Genomic DNA, 27035 nt, shown 5'->3' with positions numbered 1-27035 from the left:
ACTCTATAAGAGTGATACATTTTACAACTACTTTATTGTAAATGTTAAATATGTTTGATAAACCATATTAAACGCATCCTCTGTTCCCACTCCAACAGGCTATGATGCTAGGCTAGTTAAGATTAACCATTTAAGCAAGAGAGTTTCTAAAATATGACATGTTGCAGGAGACACCAGATCTGATTGATAGCTCACCCGCCCTTATCTACAGCTTGCAGAGGCACTAGGTGGGTTTGTTTGCTCTAGATTATTTTAGGTAAACTAGTCTTTAACTTTAATGTACTTGGTCAGAACAGCTGTTCTCTTTTTTATATTTCTTCTTTTATTCTATATGTTCCTTTAAGCTCTGTAACACACTTTTCTCTAAACTTCCTAAAGTTAATAGTCTGCATGGTTCTTCGAACAATAAAAGTTAAATACTACAATTCTTTGGTCATTCTGAAAATAATCCAATGTATTCTGGATGATGAACTCAGTACATTGGCTTTTTAAATGGTTTTATGGTTTCTGGTAATAAAGGACATATAATGTAAGACTTATTCCCAAATACTCCCAAAGGGCCACTATGTTAAAGAAAGCAACTTGAATATGGCTTTGATATGTACAGTATAAATATCATGACCAAAGCAAAATACATATTTTTATAAATTAGCACATTGTATGTCAGATAGCATTTTCAAATAATTATTGAAGTCTTATGACAGATTATTGTCTTTCCTGTTTTTTTCTCTTGTTCTAATGTTAAATTCTTACTATTATAACTGTATATCTTTACAAACTACCCAAACAATGTTCCATATGTACCTATCACAGACTTTTATTAAGAAAAAAATGTTAAATGAAAACTTTTCCCTAAATTTGAAAATCTGATGGGAACTTTACCAGTGAGAAAAGAGTCCAAAATAGCAGTCCTTAAAGGCACACTAAAGCCAAAAAAATATTTAATGATTCAGATAGAGCATGCAATTTTAGGCAACTTTCTAATTTACTCCTATTATCAAATTTTCTTAGTTCTCTTGCTATCTTTATTTAGAAAGCAGGGATTTGATACATAGGAGCCGGCCCATTTTTTGTTGAGAACCTGGGTTATGCTTGCTTATTGGAGGGTAAATGAAAGCATCAAATAAGCAAGCGCTATCCATGGTGCTGAACCTAAAATGGACTGGCTGCTAAGATTTACATTCCTGCTTTTAAAATAAAGAAAGCAAGAGAACGAAGAAAAATTGATAATAGGAGTAAATTAGAAAGTTGTTTAAAATGTCATGCTCTATCTGAATCACGAAAGAAAAAATTTAAGTTCAGTGCCCCTTTAAATTCTGTCCTATACCCGAACATTTAACATTGACAGTAATTTTAAAGTAAATAATTCAGTTAGTGTTACTTTTCATCTAATTTTTGCCCCAATTATGTAATTTGTATATAAATAAATAATTTCCTCACATCATACTTTGGGTACTACAATTACAACCTTGCTGGAACCCAATGTACCATCTGTAATTATTTAAAATCCATCAATTTTGAAAGACATGTCCTCCCTACTCATCATTTATCTGCTTCATATCTGTTAAACACTCATTTGACTCTACTTATCCTCCAGAATAGATCTCTGCCCTGATCAAAAAGTATTCCATCATCACTCACTTTGTTTTGCACTACAAGTCTGACCATCCTTAGCACAATTTATGGAATTCCTTCCTTCTTATACAATATTTGCTTCAAGCCAAGTGTTTCCTAAAATCCTATTTGTTCACAGATCCACAAAGTCAAGCTAGTTTTCTATTTCAGTTTCATCACCTTTTGTAAAACCTGTTCTTATTGCAAAGGTGGTCACATGCTCACAACCTTACCCTTCAGAAGACCTTGCTTAATAGGGTGCACTATAGATTGTAACTCATTAGCAGTAATGTCTACTCCTTCATAGTCTGGGTAGTTGTGTTTTTGTCAATTAATATAATCACATAAACACGGTATCCATTTGCATACTCTGCAGAATATAGTGGATCTTTACAAATGCATGTCAATAATATCAATATTTTCCTCATATACATGTATGTTTCTTACTAAATTATTCTTAGATTTTCTAAAACTTCTTTCCCAGTATTTTTATGTTAACAAACAAATGTATTTTTTGTTCAAATTAAATATTGTACAATTATTCACAAGCAACAGACAAGCCTACAAAAAAAAAAAAACAGAATGAAGGTGTGAAAGTGATTCTTTATAACTCAAATCAGTCACAGACTGTATTTTCTCAAAATATGTTGTGGTATCAAAATGGCAACTTTTTTTTTGCATATTAACATAAACATCACAGTGAGTGTAGTAATTTTTAGTAGTAAGTGATAAGCAGGTTATTTACATACACAGATTTTAAGTTTGTTTTTCTTGTGGATATCTGAAATGACAAATCATATATTAATTTTGTTGATTTAACCATTTAAGTATCTTCAGATTCTCATACATATTTTCTCCATACTGTACCAAAAAGTATATACTCACTAGGCACATTCACATATTAACAATGAAAGACAGAACTGTCACTAAATGAAAATTGCCAAAGGCTCAAATGAGAAATGACATTTCAGAAAAGATGTCCTCTCATTCACTTCAGTCCTAAAGGAAGTCGCTCGGTTGACTGCAGATAGAGAAAATTGCTTTTTACACACAGACGATTCTTTCATTCTCACCCACATTGAATCTGTTTTACCAAATGAAATTGCATCCTGTCCATTTACTCAACACACTGTTTCTATATCATTTATTTTCATTGTCTCTGTGTAGATTTTTCTTGCGCCTTCATTACGTTTTCAAATGTACTTTCATTTCAAGTGTTACAGATTAATTTTAGATCTCTTTGTCCCAATGCACTTTATAGATCAGGGCCTGTCACAGTTTGTGTTTGCAAAATTATCACACAAAACAGACATCAGGTAGGTGAGTTAAGACAGTGTTCTTGGCATAGTAATGACACAGTAGTTTAACCATTGAGGTTTCAGTACCCTCAATGCAGGGAGTCAGCTTTTTATTGTGATAATCCATTTGTCTATTTAGCTCCGAACTCATTTCAAGTCATTATTAATTATCATGTCATCATGTACATCACAGCAAGATGTCATTTTCCTCTTCTTTCCAAAAGTAGAAAAGCTATTTTTCTCCTCTTGTTCAATGTAGACACCCTGTTTATTGGCATGTAACGTTGGCGTCCCCGGAATGTAAACATTATGTTGATAGTCAAGGGATGGCATGTGTTGTTGGAAGGGTAAACCGTACTTGGGACTCCAAACTCCATTTGACGTTGTAGTCGTAGTTGTCTTTTTTACATCTGAATAAGACACAAAAAAAAAGAAGAAGAAATTGAATTCTTTAATTAAACATTTTACATCATGGCAAATTAAGGAGCATAGTATTATAGAATGAGGGACATAAGAAGAATATAGTCTACTTGATTGAAGGGACATTAAACACTATCGGCTAGATTTAGAGTTTTGTCGGTAACGACCCGCGTATCTAACGCTGGCTTTTTTCTGGCCGCACCTTTAAAATAACTCTGGTATTGAGAGTCCAAAGAATGGCTGCGTTAGGCTCCAAAAAAGGAGTGTAGAGCATATTTAACGCAACTTCAACTCTCGATACCAGAGTTGCTTACGGACGCGGCCAGCCTCAAAAACGTGCTCGTGCACGATTCCCCCATAGGAAACAATGGGGCTGTTTGAGCTGAAAAAAAACCTAACACCTGCAAAAAAGCCGCGTTCAGCTCCTAACGCAGCCCCATTGTTTTCTATGGGGAAACACTTCCTACGTCTGCACCTAACACTCTAACATGTACCCCGAGTCTAAACACCCCTAAACTTACACTTATTAACCCCTATTCTGCCGCCCCCGCTATCGCTGACGCCTGCATATTATTATTAACCCCTAATCTGCCGCTCCGTAAACCGTCGCTACTTACATTATCCCTATGTACCCCTAATCTGCTGCCCCTAACACCGCCAACCCCTATATTATATTTATTAACCCCTAATCTGCCCCCCACAACGTTGCCTCCACCTGCCTACACTTATTAACCCCTAATCTGCTGAGCGGACCGCACCGCTATTATTATAAAGTTATTAACCCCTAATCCGCCTCACTAACCCTATAATAAATAGTATTAACCCCTAATCTGCCCTCCCTAACATCGCCGACACCTAACTTCAATTATTAACCCCTAATCTGCCGACTGGAGCTCACCGCTATTCTAATAAATGTATTAACCCCTAAAGCTAAGTCTAACCCTAACACTAACACCCCCCTAAGTTAAATATAATTTTTAATCTAACAAAATTAATTAACTCTTATTAAATAAATTATTCCTATTTAAAGCTAAATACTTACCTGTAAAATAAATCCTAATATAGCTACAATATAAATTATAATTATATTATAGCTATTTTAGGATTAATATTTATTTTACAGGTAACTTTGTATTTATTTTAACCAGGTACAATAGCTATTAAATAGTTAAGAACTATTTAATAGCTAAAATAGTTAAAATAATTACAAATTTACCTGTAAAATAAATCCTAACCTAAATTACAATTAAACCTAACACTACACTATCAATAAATAAATCAAATACAATTCCTACAAATAAATACAATGAAATAAACTAACTAAAGTACAAAAAATAAAAAAATATTTGCAAACATTAGAAATATATTACAACAATTTTAAACTAATTACACCTACTCTAAGCCCCCTAATAAAATAACAAAGCCCCCCAAAATAAAAAAAAATGCCCTACCCTATTCTAAATTACTAAAGTTCAAAGCTCTTTTACCTTACCAGCCCTGAACAGGGCCCTTTGCTGGGCATGCCCCAAGAAGTTCAGCTCTTTTGCCTGTAAAAAAAACATACAATACCACCACCCCCAACATTACAACCCACCACCCACATACCCCTAATCTAACCCAAACCCCCCTTAAATAAACCTAACACTAAGCCCCTGAAGATCTCCCTACCTTGAGTCGTCTTCACCCAGCCGAGCCAAATTCTTCATCCAAGCGGAGCAAAAAAAGGTCCTCCATCCGGTAGAAGTCTTCATCCAAGCGGGGCAGAAGAGGTCTTCCATTCAATTGAAGTCTTCATCCAAGAGGCATCTTCTATTGTCATCCATCCGGAGCGGAGCGGCAGCATCCTGAAGACCTCCGACGCGGAACATCCATCCTGGCCGACGACTGAACGACGAATGACGGTTCCTTTAAATGACGTCATCCAAGATGGCGTCCCTCGAATTCCGATTGGCTGATAGGATTCTATCAGCCAATCGGAATTAAGGTAGGAATATTCTGATTGGCTGATGGAATCAGCCAATCAGAATCAAGTTCAATCAGATTGGTTACTCCAATCAGCCAATCAGATTGAACTTGATTCTGATTGGCTGATTCCATCAGCCAATCAGAATATTCCTACCTTAATTCCGATTGGCTGATAGAATCCTATCAGCCAATCGGAATTCGAGGGATGCCATCTTGGATGACGTCATTTAAAAGAACCGTCATTCGTCGTTCAGTCGTCGGCCAGGATGGATGTTCCGCGTCGTAGGTCTTCAGGATGCTGCCGCTCCGCTCCGGATGGATGACGATAGAAGATGCCTCTTGGATGAAGACTTCAATCGGATGGAAGATCTCTTCTGCCCCGCTTGGATGAAGATTTCTACCGGATGGAGGACCTCTTCTTGCTCCGCTTGGATGAAGAATTTGGCTCGGCTGGGTGAAGACGACTCAAGGTAGGGAGATCTTCAGGGGCTTAGTGTTAGGTTTATTTAAGGGGGGTTTGCGTTAGATTAGGGGTATGTGGGTGGTGGGTTGTAATGTTGGGGGGGGGGGTATTTGTATGATTTTTTTTTACAGGCAAAAGAGCTGAACTTCTTGGGGCATGCCCCGCAAAGGGCCCTGTTCAGGGCTGGTAAGGTAAAAGAGCTTTGAACTTTAGTAATTTAGAATAGGGTAGGGCATTTTTTTATTTTGGGGGTCTTTGTTATTTTATTAGGGGGCTTAGAGTAGGTGTAATTAGTTTAAAATTGTTGTAATATATTTCTAATGTTTGTAAATATTTTTTTATTTTTTGTACTTTAGTTAGTTTATTTCATTGTATTTATTTGTAGGAATTGTATTTAATTTATTTATTGATAGTGTAGTGTTAGGTTTAATTGTAACTTAGGTTAGGATTTATTTTACAGGTAAATTTGTAATTATTTTAACTATTTTAGCTATTAAATAGTTCTTAACTATTTAATAGCTATTGTACCTGGTTAAAATAAATACAAAGTTACCTGTAAAATAAATATTAATCCTAAAATAGCTATAATATAATTATAATTTATATTGTAGCTATATTAGGATTTATTTTACAGGTAAGTATTTAGCTTTAAATAGGAATAATTTATTTAATAAGAGTTAATTAATTTCGTTAGATTAAAATTATATTTAATTTAGGGGGGTGTTAGTGTTAGGGTTAGACTTAGCTTTAGGGGTTAATACATTTATTAGAATAGCGGTGAGCTCCAGTCGGCAGATTAATGGTTAATAATTGAAGTTAGGTGTCGGCGATGTTAGGGAGGGCAGATTAGGGGTTAATACGATTTATTATAGGGTTAGTGAGGCGGATTAGGGGTTAATAACTTTATTATAGTAGCGGTGCGGTCCGCTCGGCAGATTAGGGGTTAATAAGTGTAGGCAGGTGGAGGCGACATTGAGGGGGGCAGATTAGGAGTTAATAAATATAATATAAGGGTCGGCGGTGTTAGGGGCAGCAGATTAGGGGTACATAGCTATAATGTAGGTGGCGGCTCTTTGCGGTCGGCAGATTAGGGGTTAATTATTGTAGGTAGCTGGCTGCGACGTTGTGGGGGGCAGGTTAGGGGTTAATGTTTAATGTCCCTTTGAAGGGATACTCTGGAAAATACATGTTCTAATTAATTAGTGAATTATTTGTCATTGATTGGCTTAGAGGTGTTTTCTGCTTCAGAGTTGCAATGGTTTTGACACTCAAATAAACTTTGTCTATGTTTTTAACCACTTTGTGGGATTAAACTCATAGGGCTAGATTACAAATGAGGCACAAACGATTTTGTGCAAGCAATTTCAACTTTTCGCCAGCATTTGTAATTGCGCTGATATTACAAGTGGAGCGAAAACGTAATATCTCTAGCGCAATCTTGATCTACGTGAGAATCTTTACCGCAATCTCAGAGCTGTGGTTAACTGTTTTCTGAAATTAAAAAGTTGCACAAAACACTTCAAAAATACATTACAACGTACAGTTACACTCATAATAACTGTCTAATAAAAATTATTTTAAATAAAATATAGCATTAAAAAGTTATAAAGGCTCAAAGATATGAGATCTCGGGTGTTAGAAAGATAAAAAGGGCTTTAACATTGAGATACATACATATACATGTCTAATGATGTATATGTATGTATATCTATATCTATATATATATATGTTTTGTAATTTTCCCTATGGTTATTGCACCCAGACCTGTCTGGGGTTAACTGCTTGTGGCTCTGGGGACAGCACAGCTTCCTGTGAGTGCCAGTGGCACCCAGGGCTGAGCATGTTGCAGGGTCATGGGATGTGTACCCAGTCCGGTATGAGAGTGCAGTTCCCTTCCGTGTTTTGTATATGTCTAGGGTGGTTACATATTCCTGTGCACCCTTCCCTTGTTTTCAGTTTGTTTGGATTTGAAAGCTTGCATTGTGTGGCTGTTTTAGGGTCTCAGGTATTGGAAAGGACCTTGACGTGGTACCTGAGCTTGTCCCATTTGGCCAGATGCGGTGACTAACCTTTCCATTTTTTATTTTAAATCTTAGCTGAGAGCTTGTAAGTGAGTTCTGGGTTTTCTCTGTGTGTTGTATTAATTTGTTTTGTAATTTTCCCTATGGTTCTTGCACCCAGACCTGTCTGGGGTTAACTGCTTGTGGCTCTGGGGACAGCACAGCTTCCTGTGAGTGCCAGTGGCACCCAGGGCTGAGCATGTTGCAGGGTCATGGGATGTGTACCCAGTCCGGTATGAGAGTGCAGTTCCCTTCCATGTTTTGTATATGTCTAGGGTGGTTACATATTCCTGTGCACCCTTCCCTTGTTTTCAGTTTGTTTGGATTTGAAAGCTTGCATTGTGTGGCTGTTTTAGGGTCTCAGGTATTGGAAAGGACCTTGACGTGGTACCTGAGCTTGTCCCATTTGGCCAGATGCGGTGACTAACCTTTCCATTTTTGCTTTTAAATCTTAGCTGAGAGCTTATAAGTGAGTGCTGGGTTTTCTCTGTGTGTTGTATTAATTTGTTTTGTAATTTTCCCTATGGTTCTTGCACCCAGACCTGTCTGGGGTTAACTGCTTGTGGCTCTGGGGACAGCACAGCTTCCTGTGAGTGCCAGTGGCACCCAGGGCTGAGCATGTTGCAGGGTCATGGGATGTGTACCCAGTCCGGTATGAGAGTGCAGTTCCCTTCCGTGTTTTGTATATGTCTAGGGTGGTTACATATTCCTGTGCACCCTTCCCTTGTTTTCATTTTGTTTGGATTTGAAAGCTTGCATTGTGTGGCTGTTTTAGGGTGTCAGGTATTGGAAAGGACCTTGACGGGGTACCTGAACTTGTCCCATTTGGCCAGATGCGGTGACTAACCTTTCCATTTTTGCTTTTAAATCTTAGCTGAGAGCTTGTAAGTGAGTGCTGGGTTTTCTCTGTGTGTTGTATTAATTTGTTTTGTAATTTTCCCTATGGTTCTTGCACCCAGACCTGTCTGGGGTTAACTGCTTGTGGCTCTGGGGACAGCACAGCTTCCTGTGAGTGCCAGTGGCACCCAGGGCTGAGCATGTTGCAGGGTCATGGGATGTGTACCCAGTCCGGTATGAGAGTGCAGTTCCCTTCCGTGTTTTGTATATGTCTAGGGTGGTTACATATTCCTGTGCACCCTTCCCTTGTTTTCAGTTTGTTTGGATTTGAAAGCTTGCATTGTGTGGCTGTTTTAGGGTCTCAGGTATTGGAAAGGACCTTGACGTGGTACCTGAGCTTGTCCCATTTGGCCAGATGCGGTGACTAACCTTTCCATTTTTGCTTTTAAATCTTAGCTGAGAGCTTGTAAGTGAGTGCTGGGTTTTCTCTGTGTGTTGTATTAATTTGTTTTGTAATTTTCCCTATGGTTCTTGCACCCAGACCTGTCTGGGGTTAACTGCTTGTGGCTCTGGGGACAGCACAGCTTCCTGTGAGTGCCAGTGGCACCCAGGGCTGAGCATGCTGCAGGGTCATGGGATGTGTACCCAGTCCGGTATGAGAGTGCAGTTCCCTTCCGTGTTTTGTATATATATATATATATATATATATATATATATATATATATATATATATATATATATATATATATATATATATATATATACAGGGAGTGCAGAATTATTAGGCAAATTAGTATTTTGACCACATCATCCTCTTTATGCATGTTGTCTTACTCCAAGCTGTATAGGCTCGAAAGCCTACTACCAATTAAGCATATTAGGTGATTTGCATCTCTGTAATGAGAAGGGGTGTGGTCTAATGACATCAACACCCTATATCAGGTGTGCATAATTATTAGGCAACTTCCTTTCCTTTGGCAAAATGGGTCAAAAGAAGGACTTGACAGGCTCAGAAAAGTCAAAAATAGTGAGATATCTTGCAGAGGGATGCAGCACTCTTAAAATTGCAAAGCTTTTGAAGCGTGATCATCGAACAATCAAGCGTTTCATTCAAAATAGTCAACAGGGTCGCAAGAAGCGTGTGGAAAAACCAAGGCGCAAAATAACTGCCCATGAACTGAGAAAAGTCAAGCGTGCAGCTGCCAAGATGCCACTTGCCACCAGTTTGGCCATATTTCAGAGCTGCAACATCACTGGAGTGCCCAAAAGCACAAGGTGTGCAATACTCAGAGACATGGCCAAGGTAAGAAAGGCTGAAAGACGACCACCACTGAACAAGACACACAAGCTGAAACGTCAAGACTGGGCCAAGAAATATCTCAAGACTGATTTTTCTAAGGTTTTATGGACTGATGAAATGAGAGTGAGTCTTGATGGGCCAGATGGATGGGCCCGTGGCTGGATTGGTAAATTGCAGAGAGCTCCAGTCCGACTAAGGAAACTAGCTCACAAAGCCAAGCGGAGCAAGAAGAGGTCCTCCATCCGGTAGAAGTCTTCATCCAAGCGGGGCAGAAGAGGTCTTCCATCCGGTAGAAGTCTTCATCCAAGCGGGGCAGAAGAGGTCTTCCATCCAATTGAAGTCTTCATCCAAGAAGCATCTTCTATTGTCATCCATCCGGAGCGGAGCGGCAGCATCCTGAAGACCTCCGACGCGGAACATCCATCCTGGCCGACGACTGAACGACGAATGACGGTTCCTTTAAATGACGTCATCCAAGATGGCGTCCCTCGAATTCCGATTGGCTGATAGGATTCTATCAGCCAATCGGAATTAAGGTAGGAATATTCTGATTGGCTGATGGAATCAGCCAATCAGAATCAAGTTCAATCAGATTGGTTGATCCAATCAGCCAATCAGATTGAACTTGATTCTGATTGGCTGATTCCATCAGCCAATCAGAATATTCCTACCTTAATTCCGATTGGCTGATAGAATCCTATCAGCCAATCGGAATTCGAGGGATGCCATCTTGGATGACGTCATTTAAAAGAACCGTCATTCGTCGTTCAGTCGTCGGCCAGGATGGATGTTCCGCGTCGTAGGTCTTCAGGATGCTGCCGCTCCGCTCCGGATGGATGACGATAGAAGATGCCTCTTGGATGAAGACTTCAATCGGATGGAAGACCTCTTCTGCCCCGCTTGGATGAAGATTTCTACCGGATGGAGGACCTCTTCTTGCTCCGCTTGGATGAAGAATTTGGCTCGGCTGGGTGAAGACGACTCAAGGTAGGGAGATCTTCAGGGGCTTAGTGTTAGGTTTATTTAAGGGGGGTTTGCGTTAGATTAGGGGTATGTGGGTGGTGGGTTGTAATGTTGGGGGGGGTATTTGTATGATTTTTTTTTACAGGCAAAAGAGCTGAACTTCTTGGGGCATGCCCCGCAAAGGGCCCTGTTCAGGGCTGGTAAGGTAAAAGAGCTTTGAACTTTAGTAATTTAGAATAGGGTAGGGCATTTTTTTATTTTGGGGGTCTTTGTTATTTTATTAGGGGGCTTAGAGTAGGTGTAATTAGTTTAAAATTATTGTAATATATTTCTAATGTTTGTAAATATTTTTTTATTTTTTGTACTTTAGTTAGTTTATTTCATTGTATTTATTTGTAGGAATTGTATTTAATTTATTTATTGATAGTGTAGTGTTAGGTTTAATTGTAGATAATTATAGGTATTTTATTTAATTAATTTATTGATAGTGTAGTGTTAGGTTTAATTGTAACTTAGGTTAGGATTTATTTTACAGGTAAATTTGTAATTATTTTAACTATTTTAGCTATTAAATAGTTCTTAACTATTTAATAGCTTTTGTACCTGGTTAAAATAAATACAAAGTTACCTGTAAAATAAATATTAATCCTAAAATAGCTATAATATAATTATAATTTATATTGTAGCTATATTAGGATTTATTTTACAGGTAAGTATTTAGCTTTAAATAGGAATAATTTATTTAATAAGAGTTAATTAATTTCGTTAGATTAAAATTATATTTAATTTAGGGGGGTGTTAGTGTTAGGGTTAGACTTAGCTTTAGGGGTTAATACATTTATTAGAATAGCGGTGAGCTCCAGTCGGCAGATTAATGGTTAATAATTGAAGTTAGGTGTCGGCGATGTTAGGGAGGGCAGATTAGGGGTTAATACGATTTATTATAGGGTTAGTGAGGCGGATTAGGGGTTAATAACTTTATTATAGTAGCGGTGCGGTCCGCTCGGCAGATTAGGGGTTAATAAGTGTAGGCGACATTGAGGGGGGCAGATTAGGGGTTAATAAATATAATATAAGGGTCGGCGGTGTTAGGGGCAGCAGATTAGGGGTACATAGCTATAATGTAGGTGGCGGCTCTTTGCGGTCGGCAGATTAGGGGTTAATTATTGTAGGTAGCTGGCTGCGACGTTGTGGGGGGCAGGTTAGGGGTTAATGTTTAATGTCCCTTTGAAGGGATACTCTGGAAAATACATGTTCTAATTAATTAGTGAATTATTTGTCATTGATTGGCTTAGAGGTGTTTTCTGCTTCAGAGTTGCAATGGTTTTGACACTCAAATAAACTTTGTCTATGTTTTTAACCACTTTGTGGGATTAAACTCATAGGGCTAGATTACAAATGAGGCACAAACGATTTTATGCAAGCAATTTCAACTTTTCGCCAGCATTTGTAATTGCGCTGATATTACAAGTGGAGCGAAAACGTAATATCTCTAGCGCAATCTTGATCTACGTGAGAATCTTTACCGCAATCTCAGAGCTGTGGTTAACTGTTTTCTGAAATTAAAAAGTTGCACAAAACACTTCAAAAATACATTACAACGTACAGTTACACTCATAATAACTGTCTAATAAAAATTATTTTAAATAAAATATAGCATTAAAAAGTTATAAAGGCTCAAAGATATGAGATCTCGGGTGTTAGAAAGATAAAAAGGGCTTTAACATTGAGATACATACATATACATGTCTAATGATGTATATGTATGTATATCTATATCTATATATATATATGTTTTGTAATTTTCCCTATGGTTATTGCACCCAGACCTGTCTGGGGTTAACTGCTTGTGGCTCTGGGGACAGCACAGCTTCCTGTGAGTGCCAGTGGCACCCAGGGCTGAGCATGTTGCAGGGTCATGGGATGTGTACCCAGTCCGGTATGAGAGTGCAGTTCCCTTCCGTGTTTTGTATATGTCTAGGGTGGTTACATATTCCTGTGCACCCTTCCCTTGTTTTCAGTTTGTTTGGATTTGAAAGCTTGCATTGTGTGGCTGTTTTAGGGTCTCAGGTATTGGAAAGGACCTTGACGTGGTACCTGAGCTTGTCCCATTTGGCCAGATGCGGTGACTAACCTTTCCATTTTTTATTTTAAATCTTAGCTGAGAGCTTGTAAGTGAGTTCTGGGTTTTCTCTGTGTGTTGTATTAATTTGTTTTGTAATTTTCCCTATGGTTCTTGCACCCAGACCTGTCTGGGGTTAACTGCTTGTGGCTCTGGGGACAGCACAGCTTCCTGTGAGTGCCAGTGGCACCCAGGGCTGAGCATGTTGCAGGGTCATGGGATGTGTACCCAGTCCGGTATGAGAGTGCAGTTCCCTTCCGTGTTTTGTATATGTCTAGGGTGGTTACATATTCCTGTGCACCCTTCCCTTGTTTTCAGTTTGTTTGGATTTGAAAGCTTGCATTGTGTGGCTGTTTTAGGGTCTCAGGTATTGGAAAGGACCTTGACGTGGTACCTGAGCTTGTCCCATTTGGCCAGATGCGGTGACTAACCTTTCCATTTTTGCTTTTAAATCTTAGCTGAGAGCTTATAAGTGAGTGCTGGGTTTTCTCTGTGTGTTGTATTAATTTGTTTTGTAATTTTCCCTATGGTTCTTGCACCCAGACCTGTCTGGGGTTAACTGCTTGTGGCTCTGGGGACAGCACAGCTTCCTGTGAGTGCCAGTGGCACCCAGGGCTGAGCATGTTGCAGGGTCATGGGATGTGTACCCAGTCCGGTATGAGAGTGCAGTTCCATTCCGTGTTTTGTATATGTCTAGGGTGGTTACATATTCCTGTGCACCCTTCCCTTGTTTTCATTTTGTTTGGATTTGAAAGCTTGCATTGTGTGGCTGTTTTAGGGTGTCAGGTATTGGAAAGGACCTTGACGGGGTACCTGAACTTGTCCCATTTGGCCAGATGCGGTGACTAACCTTTCCATTTTTGCTTTTAAATCTTAGCTGAGAGCTTGTAAGTGAGTGCTGGGTTTTCTCTGTGTGTTGTATTAATTTGTTTTGTAATTTTCCCTATGGTTCTTGCACCCAGACCTGTCTAGGGTTAACTGCTTGTGGCTCTGGGGACAGCACAGCTTCCTGTGAGTGCCAGTGGCACCCAGGGCTGAGCATGTTGCAGGATCATGGGATGTGTACCCAGTCCGGTATGAGAGTGCAGTTCCCTTCCGTGTTTTGTATATGTCTAGGGTGGTTACATATTCCTGTGCACCCTTCCCTTGTTTTCAGTTTGTTTGGATTTGAAAGCTTGCATTGTGTGGCTGTTTTAGGGTCTCAGGTATTGGAAAGGACCTTGACGTGGTACCTGAGCTTGTCCCATTTGACCAGATGCGGTGACTAACCTTTCCATTTTTGCTTTTAAATCTTAGCTGAGCGCTTGTAAGTGAGTGCTGGGTTTTCTCTGTGTGTTGTATTAATTTGTTTTGTAATTTTCCCTATGGTTCTTGTACCCAGACCTGTCTGGGGTTAACTGCTTGTGGCTCTGGGGACAGCACAGCTTCCTGTGAGTGCCAGTGGCACCCAGGGCTGAGCATGTTGCAGGGTCATGGGATGTGTACCCAGTCCGGTATGAGAGTGCAGTTCCCTTCCGTGTTTTGTATATGTCTAGGGTGGTTACATATTCCTGTGCACCCTTCCCTTGTTTTCATTTTGTTTGGATTTGAAAGCTTGCATTGTGTGGCTGTTTTAGGGTCTCAGGTATTGGAAAGGACCTTGACGTGGTACCTGAGCTTGTCCCATTTGGCCAGATGCGGTGACTAACCTTTCCATTTTTGCTTTTAAATCTTAGCTGAGAGCTTGTAAGTGAGTGCTGGGTTTTCTCTGTGTGTTGTATTAATTTGTTTTGTAATTTTCCCTATGGTTCTTGCACCCAGACCTGTCTAGGGTTAACTGCTTGTGGCTCTGGGGACAGCACAGCTTCCTGTGAGTGCCAGTGGCACCCAGGGCTGAGCATGTTGCAGGATCATGGGATGTGTACCCAGTCCGGTATGAGAGTGCAGTTCCCTTCCGTGTTTTGTATATGTCTAGGGTGGTTACATATTCCTGTGCACCCTTCCCTTGTTTTCAGTTTGTTTGGATTTGAAAGCTTGCATTGTGTGGCTGTTTTAGGGTCTCAGGTATTGGAAAGGACCTTGACGTGGTACCTGAGCTTGTCCCATTTGACCAGATGCGGTGACTAACCTTTCCATTTTTGCTTTTAAATCTTAGCTGAGCGCTTGTAAGTGAGTGCTGGGTTTTCTCTGTGTGTTGTATTAATTTGTTTTGTAATTTTCCCTATGGTTCTTGTACCCAGACCTGTCTGGGGTTAACTGCTTGTGGCTCTGGGGACAGCACAGCTTCCTGTGAGTGCCAGTGGCACCCAGGGCTGAGCATGTTGCAGGGTCATGGGATGTGTACCCAGTCCGGTATGAGAGTGCAGTTCCCTTCCGTGTTTTGTATATGTCTAGGGTGGTTACATATTCCTGTGCACCCTTCCCTTGTTTTCATTTTGTTTGGATTTGAAAGCTTGCATTGTGTGGCTGTTTTAGGGTCTCAGGTATTGGAAAGGACCTTGACGTGGTACCTGAGCTTGTCCCATTTGGCCAGATGCGGTGACTAACCTTTCCATTTTTGCTTTTAAATCTTAGCTGAGAGCTTGTAAGTGAGTGCTGGGTTTTCTCTGTGTGTTGTATTAATTAGTTTTGTAATTTTCCCTATGGTTCTTGCACCCAGACCTGTCTGGGGTTAACTGCTTGTGGCTCTGGGGACAGCACAGCTTCCTGTGAGTGCCAGTGGCACCCAGGGCTGAGCATGTTGCAGGGTCATGGGATGTGTACCCAGTCCGGTATGAGAGTGCAGTTCCCTTCCGTGTTTTGTATATATATATATATATATATATATATATATATATATATATATATATATATATATATATATATATACAGGGAGTGCAGAATTATTAGGCAAATGAGTATTTTGACCACATCATCCTCTTTATGCATGTTGTCTTACTCCAAGCTGTATAGGCTCGAAAGCCTACTACCAATTAAGCATATTAGGTGATTTGCATCTCTGTAATGAGAAGGGGTGTGGTCTAATGACATCAACACCCTATATCAGGTGTGCATAATTATTAGGCAACTTCCTTTCCTTTGGCAAAATGGGTCAAAAGAAGGACTTGACAGGCTCAGAAAAGTCAAAAATAGTGATATCTTGCAGAGGGATGCAGCACTCTTAAAATTGCAAAGCTTTTGAAGCGTGATCATCGAACAATCAAGCGTTTCATTCAAAATAGTCAACAGGGTCGCAAGAAGCGTGTGGAAAAACCAAGGCGCAAAATAACTGCCCATGAACTGAGAAAAGTCAAGCGTGCAGCTGCCAAGATGCCACTTGCCACCAGTTTGGCCATATTTCAGAGCTGCAACATCACTGGAGTGCCCAAAAGCACAAGGTGTGCAATACTCAGAGACATGGCCAAGGTAAGAAAGGCTGAAAGACGACCACCACTGAACAAGACACACAAGCTGAAACGTCAAGACTGGGCCAAGAAATATCTCAAGACTGATTTTTCTAAGGTTTTATGGACTGATGAAATGAGAGTGAGTCTTGATGGGCCAGATGGATGGGCCCGTGGCTGGATTGGTAAATTGCAGAGAGCTCCAGTCCGACTCAGACGCCAGCAAGGTGGAGGTGGAGTACTGGTTTGGGCTGGTATCATCAAAGATGAGCTTGTGGGGCCTTTTCGGGTTGAGGATGGAGTCAAGCTCAACTCCCAGTCCTACTGCCAGTTTCTGGAAGACACCTTCTTCAAGCAGTGGTACAGGAAGAAGTCTGCATCCTTCAAGAAAAACATGATTTTCATGCAGGACAATGCTCCATCACACGCGTCCAAGTACTCCACAGCGTGGCTGGCAAGAAAGGGTATAAAAGAAGAAAATCTAATGACATGGCCTCCTTGTTCACCTGATCTGAACCCCATTAAGAACCTGTGGTCCATCATCAAATGTGAGATTTACAAGTAGGGAAAACAGTACACCTCTCTGAACAGTGTCTGGGAGGCTGTGGTTGCTGCTGCACGCAATGTTGATGGTGAACAGATCAAAACACTGACAGAATCCATGGATGGCAGGCTTTTGAGTGTCCTTGCAAAGAAAGGTGGCTATATTGGTCACTGATTTGTTTTTGTTTTGTTTTTGAATGTCAGAAATGTATATTTGTGAATGTTGAGATGTTATATTGGTTTCACTGGTAAAAATAAATAATTGAAATGGGTATATATTTGTTTTTTGTTAAGTTGCCTAATAATTATGCACAGTAATAGTCACCTGCACACACAGATATCCCCCTAAAATAGCTATAACTAAAAACAAACTAAAAACTACTTCCAAAACTATTCAGCTTTGATATTAATGAGTTTTTTGGGTTCATTGAGAACATGGTTGCTGTTCAATAATAAAATTAATCCTCAAAAATACAACTTGCCTAATAATTCTGCACTCCCTGTATATATATATATACATACATAGGTATAAATGTATTATTATGTGTATTTACACACATATATACACATATAAATACATTAATATATGTATATATATATTTTTAATGTCGGGTATGCACATATTACAGTATGCAATATTTTTTTCATATATTATAGTATGCAATTATTTTTGCCCATGTTACAGGATGCAATCAGGTATGCGCATATTACAAAAACAACATTGAAATATAAAATATTCATATTTTCATGTTGGGTTAGCACTATTGCGAATATGTCATGGTGTTTGCGCGAGAGATTTTATTTTCAACTTTTTTTGCTCCATTGATTCCTATGGGGGAATGCGAAAACAGAATCGCGATTATTGAATTTCATCTTTAAGCACAATTTGGGTTACCGCTAGCGCAAAATAATTATTTTTTTACTTGTAATAGGAGCACAACCCGACTAGGGCAAAAAGCTTAAAGGGACAGTATACTGTAAAATAGTTTTTCCCTTAATGTGTTTACAATTGCTTTTTTTACCAACTGCAGAGTAAAAAATGTATGAAAATTAGCTTTTTAAGGCTTTTTTGTGTATATTAAAGCTCTGATTTTGTGTTTTGAAGCCACAACCTAATAAAATGGGTTGAGCTTGTAGGTATAATCAGATCTCATTACTGTATCACATTGTGCACATATACCTGCTTCTTTATCTTATATCTGTCCTTAAAACAATCACCAGTACTTTGAGAGAACAATGGAAAATCAACATTTTATTACCTTATCTCTGCTTTATCACACTGGGAGTGTAATTTCTTCTGCTGGCTGTGTTTACAAAGCTTATCTATAGCTGGTACGCGCGGCCACAAACTTTCAGAATAGGTGGGGATACCACATGCTAAATTAACAATTTCAAATGCCAATATAAGGGTAAAGGAGCTACTTGTAAACAATTTAATACACTCCAGCAGGTAAAGTGAATCATTGGGAACAAATTAAAGGGGAGAAAATTTTTGAGTAAACTGTCCCTTTAACTCTAGCTGAGTTTTCGCGATCACAGGGAAAAAAATAAAGCGCCACTTGTAATCTAGCCCATAGTTAGTCATGGTCAGTAATGCAAAAATTACATTATTTAATGAATTACAGCGTGTAGTTTGTTGCATCAGATTGTCAATTTGTTTGCATTTATAAAGAAGTTAATACACATAGCACTGATTGATCACTCTACAACATTCAACACAGTGATTGCTAATTAGTGCAAAAGCTTTTTTATATTAGTGTCTAACAACAAAGCTACATCAAAGACGATAACACACAGGCTAAAATGCTTTAAAACATTCATTTTGAATGCTGATCCTTTGTAATGTGTTTTTTTTTTTAATTGATGATCTGTTATATGGGTGCATCTTTTCTGTTTAGATGAACATTCATATATATATATATTTCCATGGAAACTTGTCTTTGATTATTTTGTATGACAGAAATGTATCCTATTAAGAGACAGAAAGAGCCCCTAAGGAAACAAGTACAAATCTGTGCATTTACTTCTAAGTATAAACTAGCTCACAAAGCCTGTTTTTCTGTAAATAACCAACATTAATGTTTCCACTGCAGTTAAATAATTGCCTGACATTTGAACAATAAATTATTATAAATCAATCTATAAAGCAGTGAAACACACATGTATATAAAACAGTTATCTGTGCACTATCCCCAGCTGAGTCCCACTCTAATATGAGAAAGCATTTAAAATCAGTACTACTGTGCACGCAAATGTTAGTCTCTCGGCAACCTATATAGATTATCTCTAATGATAGCTATTTAAACTATGCCCAATTAACCCATACAGGGATATGCAAGTAGGAGGCGGCAAAGTAATCATGACTATACATATTGCAAAGCAAAAATAGAAAAATAAAGCTCACTCTCAAATGTAGCTCGTTTTGCACCAGAATAACAAAAATAATAAACAGAACACTTTCTAATTTTTGAATAAAAATGAAGAAATATAAATAGCAGAGGAAAGAAAAATGCAATAGTTTACTGTCACTTTCAGATCATGTAATAAACTGCTAACTCAAAAAGGCGGAAGAGAGCTCTATCACACAAACACATTATTTAAATTCATGTCTCAAGAGAAAATTCACTCTACATAATTGCATTTCATTTTCAAGTTTTAGGTCTTTATAATCTTCATTCCCATTAAAATAAAATTAATAAAATAATAATAATAGTTTGTATAAATATGAGGATTGATGTATATATATAAATGTGTATATATATATATATATATATATATGTATATATATATCTATATATATAGTGATGTCGCGAACATAAAATTTTCCGTTCGCGAACGGCGAACACAAACTTCCGCAAATGTTCGCGAACGGGCGAACCGGGCGAACCGCCATAGACTTCAATAGGCAGGCGAATTTTAAAACCCACAGGGACTCTTTCTGGCCACAATAGTGATGGAAAAGTTGTTTCAAAGGGACTAACACCTGGACTGTGGCATGCCGGAGGGGGATCCATGGCAAAACTCCCATGGAAAATTGCATAGTTGATGCAGAGTCTGGTTTTAATCCATAAAGGGCATAAATCACCTAACATTCCTAAATTGTTTGGAATAACGTGCTTTAAAACATCAGGTATGATGTTGTATCGATCAGGTAGTGTAAGGGTTATGCCCGCTTCACAGTGACAGACCAAACTCCCGCAGCGGGTACAACATCATCATCATCACCACACCGTACGTCCATGTGTATAATGCTGCCTGACTGAGACATATCCCTGTTATCTACATCCTCTGGCAATAATGGTTGCGCATCACTCATTTCTTCCAACTGATGTGTAAATAACTCCTCTGACAGATCAAGTGAAGCGGCTGTGGTGCTAGTGTTGGTGGTGGCGGCAGGCGAGCGAGTGGTAACTTGAGAGGTGCTCGAAGCTAAGCTGGAGGAGGATGGTGCGTCAAGGTTCCGAGCGGAAGCTGTAGAAGATTGGGTTTCCTGTGTTAGCCAGTCAACTATGTCCTCAGAACTTTTCGAGTTCAGGGTACGTGGCCTCTGAACACTGGGAATTATTCTAGGGCCAAAGGGAATCACAGCACCACGACCACGACGGCCCCTGCGGGGTGGCCTGCCTCTGCCTGTCATTTTTTTTCCGATTAGTGGTACTATGCGTGCAAGCTACTGTAGCAACAGATATGAGTGGCACTGTGCACTGGCAGAAGTTGGCAGAGTAGACGCTGTAGGCCTGACACACACGCTTGCAGACAACTAACTGCTATTCAATCTATTACAGTCAAAATTGTATTTTTTTTTTAATGTACACTACTGTTACACCAGATATGAGTTGCACTGGTGTGACACTGTGCCCTGGCAGGCCCTGAAACGCACACGCGTGAAGGAAACTGACTGCTATTATTTCACAGTCAAATTTCTAGGTTTTTTTTAACCCCTTAAGGACCAAGGCCATTTTTCAATTTCTTTCACTTAAGGGCCAGGGCTATTTTTACATTTCTGCGGTGTTTGTGTTTAGCTGTAATTTTCCTCTTACTCATTTACTGTACCCACACATATTATATACCGTTTTTCTCGCCACTAAATGGACTTTCTAAAGATACCATTATTTTCATCATATCTTATAATTTATTATTAAAAATATTATAAAATATGAGGAAAAAAATGGAAAAAAAACCCACACTTTTTCTAACTTTGACCCCCAAAATCTGTTACACATCTACAACCACCAAAAAACAACCATGCTAAATAGTTTCTAAATTTTGTCCTGAGTTTAGAAATACCCAATGTTAACATGTTCTTTGCTTTTTTTGCAAGTTATAGGGAAATAAATACAAGAAGCCCTTTTCTATTTCAAAACCACTTTTTTTCAAAATGAGCGCTAGTTACATTGGAACCTCGATATCTGTCAGGAATACCTGAATATCCCTTGACATGTATATATTTTTTTAGAAGACATCCCAAAGTATTGATCTAGGCCCATTTTGGTATATTGCATGCCACCATTTCACCGCCAAATGCGATCAAATAAAAAAAAATTGTTCACTTTTTCACAAACTTTAGGTTTCTCACAGAAATTATTTACAAACAGCTTGTGCAATTATGGCATAAATGGTTGTAAATGCTTCTCTGGGATCCCCTTTGATCAGAAATAGCAGACTTATATGGCTTTGGCGTTGCTTTTTGGTAATTAGAAGGCTGCTAAATGCGACTGTGCACCACACGTGTTTTATGCCCAGCAGTGAAGGGGTTAATTAGGGAGCATGTAGGGAGCTTGTAGAGTTAATTTTAGCTTAAGTGTAGTGTAGTAGACAACCCAAAGTATTGATCTAGGCCCATTTTGGTATATTTAATGCCATGTGAATGATAGAAGGGGAGAAGCGCGGACTCAAGTGCAGTATAAAAAGTTTTATTGTTTAAATAACAAATGACAAATCAACACTCACAAGATGTTATAGCGGTCTGTGCATATCAAAAGCCGACTGCTATATCCCAAACCGGAGACTGGGATCCGTAGTCTCCAAGGAATATTCAGCGATCCAGTCACTTACCAAGTGCTACAGGAGACGTCATCCATCCCGCGACTACAGAGCGGGATTGCCTGTAAACCCAGTGGAGCTGTATTCCTACAAGAGAGACTGGAACGGACTGGGCACATACATCCGGAGGCACTTTTGCAAAGAATCCGGTTTGGGATATAGCAGTCGGCTTTTGATATGCACAGACCGCTATAACATCTTGTGAGTGTTGATTTGTAATTTGTTATTTAAACAATAAAACTTTTTATACTGCACTTGTCCGCGCTTCTCCCCTTCTATCATTCACAGTACATCTTGTTGGGGACAGTGGAGTTTACCCGTATTTGAAGGAGCAGCGTGACTGTACCTTGTTTATGAGCACATTATTTTGTTCACCATTTATATGGCACCTACATGCTGTAAGTAAGCAACATACAGACTTTTAATATTCCAACGGATGGACTTTCTTTTTTGTTATTATTAATGTATTTGTGTCTGCCTATTGCTGTGTATTTGTAATGCCTGCATAATCTGACCACCATTTTTTAATTTTATTGTGTGTTAGCGCCCGGTTGTGTGTTAATAGATACACACGTTTCTGTTTTTGTTTTATATTTAATGCCACCATTTCACCGCCAAATGCGATCAAATTTAAAAAAAAAATAAATTTTTTCGCAATTTTAGGTTTCTCACTGAAATTATTTACAAACAGCTTGTGCAATTATGGCACAAATGTTGTAAATGCTTCTCTGGGATCCCGTTTGTTCAGAAATAGAAGACATATATGACTTTGGCGTTGCTTTCTGGTAATTAGAAGGCTGCTAAATGCTGCTGCGCATCACATGTGTATTATGGCTAGCAGTGAAGGGGTTAATTAGGTAGTTTGTAGGGAGCTTGCAGGGTTAATTTTAGCTTTAGTGTAGAGATCACCCTCCCACCTGACACATCAGACCCCCTGATCCCTCCCAAACAGCTCCCTTCCCTCCCCCACCCCACAATTGTCCCCGCCATCTTAAGTACTGGCAGAAAGTCTGCCAGTACTAAAATAAAAGGTTTTTAATTTTTTTATTTTTTTTAGCATATTTACATATGCTGTGGTGTAGCATCCCCCTTTAGCCCCCAACCTCCCTGATCCCTCCAAAAACAGCTCTCTAACCCTCCCCATCTGCCTTATTAGCGGCCATCTTGGGTACTGGCAGCTGTCTGCCAGTACCCAGTTTGCAAAAAAAGTAGTTTTTTCTGTTTTTATTTTTTTTTTCTGTAGTGTAGCTTCCCCCCCCCCACAGACCAACCCCCACCACCTGCCTGATCATTTTTTTTTTTTAATTTTTATTCCTTTTTTTTTTTTTAATTTTACACCAACTTTTTCTGTAGTGTAGCGGTTCCCACCCGCTCCCTCCCCGTGCACGCGCCCGCCCTCCCGTGCACGTGCGTCCATGCACTCCCCCGGACACCCCTGCCACGATCCCGCCCCCCTCCACTGACTGCTATTATTTCACAGTCAAAAAAGTGCTGTTGTTTTTAAATGTACACTACTGTTACACCATATATGAGTTGCACTGGTGTGACACTGTGCCCTGGCAGGCCCTGAAACGCACTCGTGTGAAGGAAACTGACTGCTATTATTTCACAGTCAAAAAAGTGTTTTTTTTTTTAAATGTACACTACTGTTACACCAGATATGAGTGGTGGCACTGGGCAAGTGGGCACAGTATACGCTGTGAGCCTGACACATACGCTGGCAGGCAGGCAACTGCAATTAGATTACACAGGAAAAAAAAAAAGCAGACTGATGTTCTAGCCCTAAAAAGGGCTTTTTGGGGTGCTGTCCTTACAGCAGAGATCAGATGAGTCCTTCAGGACTGTAGTGGACACTGAATACACTAGCCTAGCTATCGATTTCCCTATTAAATCAGCAGCAGCTACACTGTCCCTCTTCTCACTAAGAATGCAGCTTCCGAATTAATCTAAAATGGATGCTGTCCAGGAGGTGGGAGGGTCTAGGAGGGAGGGTCTGCTGCTGATTGGCTGGAATGTGTCTGCTGACTGTGTACAGGGTCAAAGTTTACTCAATGATGACGAATAGGGGGCGGACCGAACATCGCATATGTTCGCCCGCCGCGGCGAACGCGAGCAAGCTATGTTTGTCGGGAACTATTCGCCGGCGAACTATTCGGGACATCACTATTATACACACCAGACATAAGTTATTCTTTAGCTTTCATTATCGCACTACATTTTGCTCATGTTTAGTAAAGACAAGCAAATCTCACAAAAGTTTCCAAAAAATGCATTCCATCAATCAGCCCTATTGAAAAAGAAAAGCTTATATAGTCATATGGACAGTTGTTCTCATCAGTATAACAAGTTAAAAAATATCCTTATTGATTACCTATTGGTGATTTAATCATTCCCAAAGGAAAAAAATTATGTAAAAGGCTATTTCCTTATCTCTAGGCTAACATACCAGTTACTTAAAAATTGCTCATGAGTGCAGACTACAGATATATTAACACTAAATTCTCTTCTCAAAAAATCATATCAATATAATATACTCCCCTTTGAGTAAGTGATTTCATATCTAACATGCCTTTTGCCTACTATAATATTGCAACTACAGCACATTATATCATTTTGATAAGTTAAGTCAATAAAGCTAAAATCCACAATCACATTATTGGGATTTACTAGTGCCACAGCTTACAAACGCATATACAGGGCCACCCTTAGCATTTGTGGGGCCCTGGGAAAGACATATTTGTGGGGAGCCCTCAGCCCAGTCCCTTTATTCCCCTTCCCCTGTATGGCCACCCTATCCCAATATGTAGTGTGCTTTATAAAGAATAGCAATATATATTATACCTCATGGTACCATAAATACTTCTTTGTTAACATAAATACAGGATGTACATTAGACATGTGCATGGGTAGAAAATCCTGAATGCCGGTGTCTTATGTACATTGCAGCTTCTCATACCCTCAACCCTGACAAACTCTTTATGTTTAACTGTTGAGTCAGAAATGAATTGTGCAACTCAACATCACTGCATTGGCAGTAATGGTTATTCACAACTCAATATTAATTAGCGATGCAATATTCACCCACACCTCTGCTCTTAGTACAAATGCTGATTGACGGCACCGCCTGATGATTTTAATGTAAAATAAAAAAAAGCTTTTTTGGCTGGATGGGTGGCTAGATATGTATCTATGGGCTAGCATTCGAGTGGAGCGTTAACTGTTGCGCGCAAGCGATATCGCATTTTTCTTTTTTTTCACACAACAGAAATACCATGGGTATTATGATTTGAAAGTAAACGCATTCGCTCAAGCGCAATTGCGATTTACGCTCGTCGAGTTAGTGCAACTTGAGAGCTCACGTAAGAGCTCTGTATCGGCTGAAAACAACATGTCGGATACCCAACTCAAATGTTAAAAATGCCATGTGCCCCTCATAATACACACATAAATAATAAAGCGCAACAACCATGAAATATTGCTCTCTACCAGGTCTGTTATTTTTTTACATAATAACGCCAGCTCCTAAACAGCAACCGCATCTCCCAGCATCAGCCAACATATGAATAAGTGAAAAATCAACACACTGATAAATATCAAGATAAAAGGGAATTCCAGGTACACCATTTCCATTCCTATAGTGCCTACTGATTATCCCTCCCCAGTTAGGGAAAAATGTCAGCCTGTTCTGATGTATCAAGTCTCCAGAGAAACAAATGACTAAACATACCACAATGCTGCTTGTAGCATAACACGGTTCTCTACACTGAAGATATTTCTTTACACTACCTTCAACTGCTCAGTGGAAAACCAGCCGGATCTTAGATAATGTTTGCTAAGATCATTAACATCAGGGCAGAAAAATAAGATGTCTCCACTCCTCCTAGGGATTAAGTGACTGATGATTTCTCCCTGAGAAAAATAGTACTCACTGGCACCATTTTAAAATAAAAAACTTCTTGATTGAAGAATCTAAACTAACACCTCACTTCATCTCTTCCTATCACTAACACAGGCAAAGAGAATGACTGGGGTGGGAGAGAAGGGAGGAGCTATATATACAGCTCTGCTGTGGTGCTCTTTGCCACTTCCTGCTAAACAGGAGGCGTTATCCCATAAGTAAGGATGAAATCCGTGGACTCGTCATATCTTGTAAAAGAAAAATTATTTAAAAAAAAAATATTATTAAAAAAGTTATAAGGGCTCAAAGATATTTGGTATAAGGGCTGCAAAGGGCTTTAACATATATAAATACATAGACATGTCTAAATATGTGTATGTATGTCTACATAGATGTGTGTGCATATGTATGTACGTATTTATGTGTTTTACTGTATAGTACTTTACATATTTAACTTTCCAATGTTCTTCCCTTACAGAACAATGTACTTTTTATTGTAAATACATATTTATATATATATATATATATATATATATATATATATATATATATATATATATATATATATATATATATATATATATATATATACCTGTGTATCTACTCCTATAGATATTTAGGTATATATATATATATATATATGTCTATTTAATATTAACATTATATATATATATATATATATATATATATATATATATATATATATATATATATATATATATATATATATATATTACATTATTTTATATGTGAAGAACATAGGAATGTAAAATATGCGTAACGCGCATCAAGGCTTGTGATTTGGATCTAACACAGTGTTAGCGCACATAAAGAAATGCTAACCTCAATGCGCATTATTGAAATATTAAATACAAAATATTTAAAAATGTTAAGAATAATTATTCAAAATTATTATACATACTGTAAAATAGTCTAAATAATCCATAGAATATATCTATATATTTTACTGTATGTATAATTTTTAATAATTATTATTAATATTTTGTAATATGTAATTTTATTTTATATATATATATATATATATATATATATATATATATATATATATATATATATATATATATATATATGTATATAATAATGTTAATGTAAAATAGATATCTATACCTATATATCTATATGAATA

At 38.6% G+C, this 27035-nt stretch overlaps 1 protein-coding gene across 1 annotated transcript in view; it reads right to left on the bottom strand.

Moving 5' to 3' along the window:
• Positions 1-3059: 3059 nt before the first annotated feature.
• LOC128664790 (protocadherin gamma-A11-like) overlaps positions 3060-27035 on the bottom strand; it is a 294491-nt gene continuing 270515 nt past the window's right edge. Inside the window, exon 5 of the mRNA XM_053719593.1 lies at positions 3060-3322. Within this exon, the coding sequence (XP_053575568.1) occupies positions 3060-3322 (263 nt within the window). The remainder of the gene's footprint in view (positions 3323-27035) is intronic.

This window comes from Bombina bombina, chromosome 6 (genome assembly GCF_027579735.1).
Source record: "Bombina bombina isolate aBomBom1 chromosome 6, aBomBom1.pri, whole genome shotgun sequence".
NCBI lineage: Eukaryota > Metazoa > Chordata > Amphibia > Anura > Bombinatoridae > Bombina > Bombina bombina.
Note: the sequence above shows the minus strand (reverse complement) of the source record. Positions and strands in the feature narration are given on the sequence as shown.